The sequence below is a fragment of the Protopterus annectens genome, chromosome 9.part0 (genome assembly GCF_019279795.1).
Source record: "Protopterus annectens isolate FY-2018-M chromosome 9.part0, PAN1.0, whole genome shotgun sequence".
NCBI classification, from domain to species: domain Eukaryota; kingdom Metazoa; phylum Chordata; order Ceratodontiformes; family Protopteridae; genus Protopterus; species Protopterus annectens.
The window spans coordinates 996,415,597-996,426,682 of record NC_056743.1 but is presented as its reverse complement, the minus strand read 5'-3'; the positions used below and the strand labels follow the sequence as shown (position 1 = coordinate 996,426,682).

The 11,086-nt window shown below is 41.1% G+C and overlaps 1 protein-coding gene across 1 annotated transcript in view; it reads left to right on the top strand.

Annotated features, from left to right (window-relative positions):
* The first annotated feature begins 3,168 nt into the window (after positions 1–3,168).
* The window catches only part of LOC122811732 (tubulin alpha-1C chain), a 30,361-nt gene continuing 22,443 nt past the window's right edge, over positions 3,169–11,086 (top strand). The window contains exons 1-3 of the mRNA XM_044083776.1: positions 3,169–3,308; positions 7,852–8,074; positions 8,153–8,301. Of these exons, the coding sequence (XP_043939711.1) occupies positions 3,306–3,308; positions 7,852–8,074; positions 8,153–8,301 (375 nt within the window). The 5' untranslated portion in view covers positions 3,169–3,305. The remainder of the gene's footprint in view (positions 3,309–7,851; positions 8,075–8,152; positions 8,302–11,086) is intronic.

Genomic DNA, 11,086 nt, shown 5'->3' with positions numbered 1-11,086 from the left:
GCGTGAATGGGCATACCTTCGTTGAAGGTTGTGCTTCAGGGCTGGCAACTTGGCATGTAAAAATCTACTGACAATCATTAGTGGACCGGAGTTCCGCTGTGGCGACCCCTAGCCTGGAAAAGCCGAAAGACACAACAACAACTGTAATGTATATACATGCTGTTTCTTTGCTTTTCATATTTACTTTTCTCCTGGCTGAGAATGAAACAGGTGTTTTATAATCAGTTCAAATTCAAATAAATGAATAAACAAACAAATAAATAAATATGGAATTCCTGGGGTGGAGAAATTTTGATATATTATCTATAAGAATCTCTTTACTTCCAGCATTCAAAGTCCAATACCTAAAAAAAGTTATTTGGATTATGCTTCAGGAACCCACTTAAAACAAGCCACAAGGGGTAGCACTAGGCCAGGTATGACAAATTGTGTAATACCACTTTGGAGATTGGATTAAATTTCAGTTTTTTGCTACAGTACAGAGCTACACTACGCAGTGGTAGCGTTGTCACCTCACAGCAAGAGGTTCTCCCATTTGATTCTCGGCTGGAACGCTTTCTGTGTGTTGTCTGCATGTCCTCCCTGCGGTCAAGTGGCATTCGAAAGACATGCGTGAATGGGCATTCCTTCGTTGAAGGTTGGGCATCGGGCTGGCACCTCGGCACCATAAAAATCTACTGCCAATCATTAACGGACCGGAGTTCCTCTATGGCGACCTCTAACCGGGAAAAGCCGAAAGAAGAACAAACAACAGAGCTACACTACAGGACTGACACTTGCAGAAGTGCCCCTGATTAAGCATATGAGAATTAGATTGCACTTTGAAAATAAGTCTGCATGGCACTGTTCAAAAGCAACAGTATTTGTTACAGTTCCAACTTGACAAGTGTGCAGCTTACAGGTAACTAAAAGATTTAGCTCATCTCTGGAATATCAACAAAATATTCCATTAAGAATTGTGAACAAGATGGGCCCGTTTTTATACAGAATTCAAGGAAGTTATTCAAAGATTTTTTCAGGAGACATTTTGACGAGTTTAGACAACTTGCAATGATTAGGAATGACACGCCTGAAGCAGTGGATCTAAGTACTGAAGCACTGGGCAGTGTAGTGATACCCTAAATGTAGAGAATGAGTCAGTTTACAATCCTATCTTGTTCTCTGGTTGATTCTCCATAAGTGAATGTAATGGGCAATATTGGATCTAATGTGCTATGAAAAAAGTACCAGAACTAGGAATATCACAGAGAGTTAGAAACCCTAACTTAGTGTCTAACCTAAAAAAGAAGAAGCACTGGTTCTGAACCTATTCATGAATGGGACTATCTATTGTGTCACCCCCAAATGCTTACGACCGCATCAATTGTATGTATGGCCACTCAAGTAGCATTTTGCCACAGTACATTATGCGGATTCCATTTAAAGGGGTATGCTTGCTTGAGGGTAGCAGTAATGTGGTGTACTCAACAGTGCTGACATCTCCATAAAGTAAGGCTACAACCCTCTGAACCCTATATAAAGGCAGTACCCCTGCTATGGGAGTCCTCAGGATTAATTCTGATTGGCAGAATGATGCAATATATCCCTCAATAGCCCACACCTGAATTGTTTTGGAGATATGATAGTCTGTCATGGCAATTGCCAGTGGAAAACTCCTGCCTTCGCAACACATATCTCCAGGAATTTTGCCAGCAAACTGCACATTCCCATATGTAAATGGCTGAACCTGTGTGATTAATTCTACACAAAGTTGCCACCTTTTTCAGTTGCTGAAAGTGGGACTATTTATATTGATATGTAAGATTTGTCAGGACAGTCCATCCCCACAAGCGCAAAGGACTGGATTACACATTTCTTTCCCAAAATAATATAAGGTACAAATCCTAATAATCACATTGAGTAGAATTTGAGTTGTTTATAGTTAATGCAATACTAAATAGTTTCAGATACAAAATGTTTTATGCAGCTCTTATGAGACTTGGATTACCTGATTAACTAGGTTGCCTCCCCTGAATTAATATTTAATATTCGTTTGCAGACATTACTGCACCCCTACTGTGTAACAGGAAAAGGAGTGTATTGCATCAGAAACAGATGTGCATTTAAACGGTGGAAGGGGTCTGCATACCTATCAATCTCTTAGTGCAAGAGATCTGGACAAAACCTAAAATAATGTGAGGACAAAGATCCACACACAGGAACAGATTGTAATTATTGCACTTATAAACTTAGAACAAGAAGATTTGTGCTAGCATGTATTTTCTGAAAGACGTAAAGTCTGTAAAACTGAAATGCATGTCACTAGTTAACGACTTCAATCCCCAGTGATTTACCAGAAAACCACACATTTTATGGTAAACAAACCAAAAATAGGAAACAACAATCTGGACGGTTAAGAGGTGTGTGTGTGGGTGGGTGGGGTGACAAAATACTATACAAAAACCAAGGTTTCTGACATGTTTTCACATTCATGTTATAGGTACGCCTACCTCTTACGCCTGCACAGCTCGGAGCTCACGCAGTAGCACAAGCCATTGCCATACAGATGTGCATTAACTTGACCAATCGTCTCACCTGCCAGTATGTCAAGTGTAGAATGTTTTTTTTTTTTTTTTTTTTTTTGGGGGGGGGGGGCGCTGTTCAGCGTGTTTGTGTTTTCCTGGGGAGGAGGTGTTAACGTCCGTTGCCAAAATGCATGCTTCCTCATTCAACATTTATCATTCTTTAAACACAGCTACGACTGGCTCTTTATAGTGCAGTTACCTTTGTTCGTTCTATTGTAGCTTTCTTTGATACCAGTTAAGAAAGTGGACACCAACTATATATACATACACGATATTAAAGGACCCTTTCTAAGCTATAATTTGTTCATAAAGAAAAAAAACAAGGATAACACTAACGTTACAATACAGAAACCAGTACAACTTTGCTTACTAAGCAGAATGTACTTCACTACACATCTAAAATGTATAAGCTTCACGGTGTCCCAAAAAATCGAGCTGATAAACTCTTTGTAACTACATCACTCAGCCGTAGAACAAATATTTGTAAAAGTTATGTTTTGAATTTTCAGCTAAGCCAACCAGCAACTAATAATTCAAACCAATCCTCCCTATCCAGGTTCAAGGTTTTCAGCGACCTATACTATCGAACGTGATGACGTCAAGCAGTGGGTAGATATAAGTCATATCTGCGCGCTTCCTGACAAAGTTCTCACTCAGACTCCTAAGTGTCATCGTGTGAGATACACTGTTTAAGCGGATATTTTTTTTTCTTGTTTCTTCTTTGCAATAACTTATCGTACAATGGTAAGTCTGATGTGTGAAAAATATCAAAGTAGTCTAAGTGCTGTTTCAAAGGCGGAAAGTTGCGCGCGGTAAAATAAGGCCGTGAACTGCGTTATAGAATGCAGTAGTTGGCGCGTATCTGAGTGGCTTGCCACGGTGGGGGAATGGCCTTGATAGTTGTCCAAAAGATGAACTTCCTCTAGTGGGAACGAAAGGACTGCTAATGTTTTATTTACGTTGAGAAATGTTTTGCCGGTAATATCACGTGACTTAAAAAAAATCCCACGAAAGGGAATGATTTTAGAAAAGCTGATGCATTAATATAACGAGCGCAACCCCGAGTAATTGTTTATAAAGCTGCTGTATTTTACCATCCATCCGCTATAAGCTTCCTAGTGGGAGTGTTAATGGTGTAACTTTTGAAATCGTCTTTCCGTATTCGTTGTATGGTTTTGGCTTTATTAGTCTACGTGTTTTGTTATGGATTTTGCTGTGCTTTGTGTAAGAAAAATGTGGCGTACTCTCCCGAATTCTTTTATCTAAAATATAATTTTTGCCTAAGTTGATTGGAGGGTTATCTGTATTGGGGATATATATATATATATATATATATATATATATATATTTTATATTTAGTTTGTGGATAAGAGGCTTGTTAGACCACTTTTTGTAGGCTGCTTTGGCGCGTTGCATTCCATATTGCGCTGAATTAATTCAAGTAAAATATGTAGAACTTTGAGTCCACTTTGGAATAGTGGGCATGGTTTTAAGAATGACAGCATGACACATTACCAAAAAAGGTTACTTGAGTAAAGAGCGCACAATCTCGTTAGAAGTTGTAGGAAACGGATACAATGTTAAGTGTTTTGGGGGATAGAGTATAACAGAAACCGCTCAGTTTGTATGTACTGCTTTACCTCAGTGTTTTCCTCTGAGTCTGAAAGGCGCCCCTTGCCCCTCAACCTTCCATCTCCAAAATGAGGAACACTCTCCATAATGTGGAACAAATGGGTAAAATGTGGAATGCATAGTTTCTGGTTAAGATATGCTGGCTTTACTTGTAAAGGTCCTTTAATGATTTTATTTACTGTGGATTTCATTTAAATTCCTAACACTGAATGTGACGGACAATTTCAACGTGGAACTTTGGGGAGCTTCGAGGAACATGAACCTTTAAGACCCCAAATGAGATACGTTCCTCGTAATGAGGTACACTTAGAGGTATGAGGTCTTACCTGGAGTAGATTATATTTCTGTATCGGAAGGCTTTACCAGAAACGTCCACTTAACTCTAATTGCAAGCTTGTAACTTGTGTAATCCTATTGCTAGGCTGTACTGGGCAGAAGATAAATTTGGTTTGTAATTCAGTGCTATTACAACTAGTTTTCATGTCGTTATTGTAGTAAAATTGTCTTAACGGTGATGCCGTTCTCTTTCCAATGGAGAGCTTCTGGTGAAGTAGTATTTGGCGTTAGTGGAGTACGGTCTGCTAGCTATAACAGCTCAACAAAGCTGTTGGTAGATAAACCGTTAATCACACGGACCGCTAAATGTGTAGCTGGCGGAGTTCTTTAGATGCGTTTTTGTAGAAAAGGTGCTCAATTCACAACCCCCTCTTACGCATGATAAATGAGTCTGGAGCCTTGGGTGTTACGGCTAATGGGTTGGTGTTGAGGTGAGTCTCTAAACTTGAGATTAGGCAAACTTTAGAAGCTACCTAAAAGTGGTTTCCCGCTCTGGCGGGGATTGGGGTAAATGCTGCTGTGTAAACGCTCCGATTAGCTAATATGGAATTGCTTTGGTATTTCTACTTCTATAGTGCCCTGACCCACAGGTTGCAGTATGATGTGTGGAATTCAACAAAGTAACTTGTTGCGAAATTGAATTTCGCCAGTAACCACACGCGTTTTAAACTATGCAATCACTTTTTTGACTAGATGGGTGTGCAGATCTAGTGACACAGCCAGAACACCGGAGCAAACAATTTATAGTAAAGTAATTGGGGTACCGTGTATGCAGTCTTAATAGGGAAGTTATTCTCATGCTGATAAGCATGTAGGAAGGCGAGCTTTGGGTGGCACAGTTGCTGGGAAACTGTTAGAATAGGGGCGAAAAGTTTATTGGATCAGTAGTAGGCATGCTGCAAAACAAGTGAAATTAGCATATTTACTGTGTTGCTAACATTTATTCCTGTTAGTGCATCGATTGGACATGGGTGCTAGTAATTGGAAGCGTATGTGGGTAGTGCCCCTGCCACTATTTCATGGCACTGTACTGCTACCCTTTAAAACTGTAGATAAGGAAGTTGCATGCAGGCTTTTCCATTAGGCTCTTGTGTAAGTTGTAGTGTTACACTGGCTTCTATGCAGAGTAGCACACTTTCATCATGCTAATATCTGGGGAAGTGTGTTCTTACCTAATTGTAACTGCAGATGGGTCTAGTGGTAATCTACCAGTGTAGCCCCTCGCAGGATGGGCAGTAGCAAATCCCACCCCGAACACCTCCAGGCTGGACTAGGCAGCAGCTGCATGAATAGTCAGTTGCCAGACGGTAGGGAATGTCATTCCTGTGGTCGTGAGTTTCCTCCCACATCCCCAAGACATGCAGTGGGTGGATTGGACACTCTAAATTGGCCCTAGGTGTGTGTGTGCGCCTTCTGTGGAAGGTTGGGTGCAAGGCTGGCAACTCGACACAGTAAAACTCCACTGCCAATCATGAGCGGACAGATCTGCTGTGGCGACCCCTAACTGGGGAAAAGCCAAAAGGGCATGTCATTAATATTGAGTACCTGTTGAAACGCAGGCTATGCTTATTTTAGACTTGCAGAATCTACAGAACACTTGAATTCATCAACCATTTGCTACAAAAAAACTAACAAGACTATTTCCTGAAGAGGGTAGCAGCAGCACTGTTGCACAGTACTACAGTGCTGAACTGGTCAGCTGGCCTTAGCCCCCTTGAAAGAGTAATTTCTACAAAGATGGAGTTTGTCCATGAATATTTCAGAATTTACATGATGTGACATGTAAATAACATGCCTGTCTGCCTTCATTGGTATCCCCACCCATTTGGCGTGTCAGTCACTGATGCTCACCCAAAGCTGCGCAGAACTGAGATTACTGGTCTAAAATAACATTCACTGATTTGAAGTTAAACTTAAAACGTGTGGAGGAAAGCTTAGCAACCACAGAACAAATTTTGTTCCTTGCACATAACAGGCCTTAAAAAAAACCCCACCAAAAACTTGGACTACTTTATAGGAACAAAATGTTCCTCACTACTGCCACTAAACACACTCTTGTGCAGGCATTTCTCTTACCTAGTCTTCTATATGCTTCCCCCATCCTTACCGATATCCAAACTACCTCCGTGCAGAAACTGGAACAAATGTACAACAAACTTGCCAGGCTTATTCTAAACCAACCACTCTGCACATCACTGCCTCTCCTTCAGTGGCTGGAATTGCTGCACCTTCTACAGTCGCAACTCCACACTACCTTTTCCATACTCAGCCCCTGTGCCTGCCCTGCTCTTCCCTCCTGTGTTAATCCATCCCCCCACTCTCGAGTGCTGATTAGCATCTTCTGTCTATTTTTATAAACCCAAAAGGAGTATTGGCAGACTACTTTGTTCCCAATGTTGTAGTGTTTATACAAACTCATTCTCCATATTGGGTCCAACCTTTCCTTTTCCTGTTTTAAAGTTCTTTTGGCTTCTCCTGGTTAGGGGGTTGCCACAGTGCAACTCAGGTCTGCTAATGATTGGCAGGTTTTTACATTGCTGAGGTGCCAGCTCAACACCCAACCTTCAAAGGCACGCTTATTCTATGCATATCTTACAAACACCACTCTACTGTGGGGGAGGACATGGGAGACTCCCAGAAGGCGCTCCAGCTGAGAATCTAATGGGAGGACCTATTAATGTCAATACATTGTCCTTTTGAACAACTATTCTTTGTTTTTACTCTTAGTAAATTTTAGACTACTGCTATGGGTGCAGCCCTTAATGTTAATAATTTACTTTAATTTCATACTTGCACGGTTAGTATTTTTTCTATGTTTCTTATGTTTGCTGGGGCTCTTTCCCCTTGGGTATCAACTGAAAATGGGTTTGTTTCCCAAACTCAGTTGGGACTAAGTTAGCAAATGTTAAACAGGTTGACATTTTGACATACTGGGGTACAATGTTATGTAGGGTGGCCATTGGTACTACTTTTGGGGTGCCCTTTGTAAAGTGGCACATTCCCTTTGCAAGCAGTTAAGGTAGTGGTGGCTTTTTTTATGGTGAAGGCTTGGGTGTTCCTTTTGTTTCCCAATAAGACTGAGGAGTTGTCTTGTATGATCTTGTGCAGGAGAAATGTGTGTTGGGGGGGGGGGGCACCATGTCAGTTGTTACCAGAAGGTTGTCTAATTTTTCAAAGTCTTCTGGGTTTTTAACTGACAGGAATTCACCCTATTCCTAAGTCTGGTTTAATTTATGAAATCAGTATTTCTGGTATCTTTATGTAAAGTTTGATCATTACCATTGCTTGACTGCTAACTTCAGTGTCTTTCTTTCTGCAGCGTGAGTGCATTTCTATCCATGTTGGCCAGGCTGGTGTGCAGATTGGCAATGCCTGCTGGGAGCTGTACTGTCTAGAGCATGGAATCCAGCCTGATGGGCAGATGCCAAGTGATAAGACAATTGGTGGAGGGGATGATTCATTCAACACCTTTTTCAGTGAGACTGGAGCTGGAAAGCATGTTCCTAGAGCAGTTTTTGTGGATTTGGAACCAACTGTTATAGGTAAGCATGCTTAATTACAGGCTCAGAGTTTTGTGTTATTTTGTGTTTGAAACTTAAAATTTTTCTCTTCTCCTTCAGATGAAGTCCGTACTGGTACTTACCGCCAGCTTTTCCACCCTGAGCAGCTAATTACTGGTAAAGAAGATGCTGCTAACAACTATGCTCGTGGCCACTACACCATTGGCAAGGAAATCATTGACTTGGTCTTGGACCGTGTTCGCAAGCTGGTGAGTGGATTTATTTTCTAGGTTACTTGGTGGGCTGGTCTCAATCTTCCATCACAACCTGGGGGAGTGTAGTGTAAGGACAGTCATACTTCTGGACTGAGCTTTGTCCATCTGTGTATTTACAGTATCTACAGTGAAGTTTGAGCTGGTTGCAAGATGGTCAGATGAAATATTTGGTTGTAAGCTGGTCAATAACCAACACTTTTCATAGTTGGTCACTATGCTGTAAGCATTTGGCTAGTTAAACCATTTAAATGAAGCTAAAATTCCCACCATCTGGAAAATATCCTATGTAATCCCATTTCACAAAGGAGACTGCTCTACTGAATTCTCCAATTCTAGGCCAATAGCTATACTCCACTTGTAAAGATTATGGAAAAATCTATTCATAGACAACTCATGCACCACCTAATCCAAAGTCGCTTTATGGCAGACACTCGGCATGGCTTCCGTCATCACAGCACTACAGCCCTCCTAGCCTTTACTAACACCATAAACCATAATCGCAACAATAATTGTATATCCTCAGCCCTCTTTTTGGATCTTTCCAAGGCATTCAGTATGGTTGATCACCAACTTTTAATCCACACCCTGCAAACATCCAGTCTAGATACTGGAGCCCTCCAATGGTTTCAATCCTACCTGAATGGTCAACAGCAGGCTGTCCTCTGGTAGAAAGTTTGTTCTGCCAAACACCCTTGGGAGTACCACAAGGCTCTATACTAGGGTCCTTGCTGTTCTCAATCGTTAACTACCTTTATACTGTCATCCCAAAAGTCAGTTCTATCCAATTTGCGGATGACTACTCTGATTTGCTCAGCCACATCTCCAGTAGAGTTATGGTCAGCTGCCCAGGCAACCTTTAATGCAATAGAAAACTGGCTTTCTGAACATCGTCTGATCCTAAATCCCAAAATAAACTAAAGCTGTTACACCAACACTTAGGTCTACCACTTTCACCTTTACCATAAAATAAAATGATTGCACAATAATCTCCCCTGACCCATCTACAAAACTATTAGGTGTAATCATAGATCTAAAGTTTGACCTACATGATAACCAAACTATCAGAACAATCAATAAAAAAACTAGGGTCACTTTACAGAATAAAAGCCTTCCTAACCCCTCCAGCTAAAATTGCCATAGCTCACTCTCTCCTTCTGTATGCATCCCCTCTTGTTTAAATTCAAGTAGACTGTCCTTAAACTCTCAATTTGCTACAACCACGTTTGCCACTGGGCTGCTTTTTGACATTGCATCAATCTAAATCAGCTTGGGTGGCTTGAACTACCCAGCCTAATCAAGTATAACCAACTGATTATGGCCTATAAAATCCTCTAATCCAGACAATACTCCTGCACTTAAATATCACCCCTATAACAATCCTAGATGGCTTTGATTCTCAATACTAATTCAGACTACCAAAATTAATAACACAGCCGGTGATTCTCTTTGCAAAAACTAGACTCAAACATTCGTCACTTAACTGGCTATGTCAATGTATCAAGCCTGGCTAACTCTCGAATGTGAAAATCTATTAACCAGTTTACTGCGTAATTAAATCCTGGCTTGTGCTCAGGATTAACTGTAACCTGTGGAACTTGTTTAACTTGCTTACTTATGTAATCTCTGTAAATAGTCAGCTTGTAATATGTAATGCTGTATCTGCTTACCCTCGGAGCTTTTCTCCATGGGCCTCCGCTGAAAATGGACATGCATCTATCCTGGTAAACTTCAGGCTGCCAGCATTCCATATACATGTTTTCACTTTGAGCATTCAAACATCGGTCTGAGGTTGTGCAACTTTTTGTCAGGTCAGTCTGGAAGCACTTCAGCCTTTGGAAAGCTTCTGTAAGCTTTTAGTAGTTGCACCTTAAGCTTTCTACCTCTGACTTTGGCATGCCCAAGCTTTTAAATGAGTGATCAGTGGCTTCATCGTATGGTCTTGGTATGTTGTGGGTCCTTGCCATTTGTCTGATTCTTAGCTCTGCAGCATCTCAGCTTTACCCTTCATCCCCTCAAGTCTCCTTTGCACAACACACTCCTGTACAAAGGCTTAAGTGGCTACATAAACTCTGCTGTACCTGACTTTGAAGTTTAAACAGGTTATGTAATGAGGAAGCAAGATGGGATGTCCCTCTGCAGAGGGAGTTTCCTCCTAGACGGGGAAAATCAAATCTTGTAAGGTCTTAAAGCAAATTAAGAAATCATCTCATCCTTGGCCAAGGATGGTATTTACAAAGTAAATCATAAGGCATTTTAAGTACTGGGTCTCAAGGGAATGCTCAGTTAGGTGCCAAACTGGTTGTATAGCTTTTAACTTAACCTTAAACATCTTTGAAGCTTGAGCATTTGGATCAACATCAAAGGGGAATGCAGTGTATCCAGCAGTCTTGTGGTTGAGAAATGGACGTGCATTCCAACTTGCATGCACCTCATGATTCTGTTGCCACTATCTTCCAGGACTACCTTGGAAGTAGTGTGCATCTGATTTCAGAAGGATTCATAAGTTTGAAAATGCAGATGGTGGGTCTGTCGCATCTGGCTTTAAGGGGGATAGTTAGCACCTTGCACAACTTTCATCAACACATTCTGGGGTACTTCTGTAACTGGACAATCAGCAGAGATTTCATGCTTCATGAATAAAGTCCTGAACAATTCAAATCTCTACTACATTCTTCCTCCAAAACAGGAAGTGTAATTGTATACTTCCCACCTAGGTCCTATTTCCTAGTTTCTACTTCCCCCTCATCTTTCTTCTGCTCCCTTTTTTCCCCCTATATTA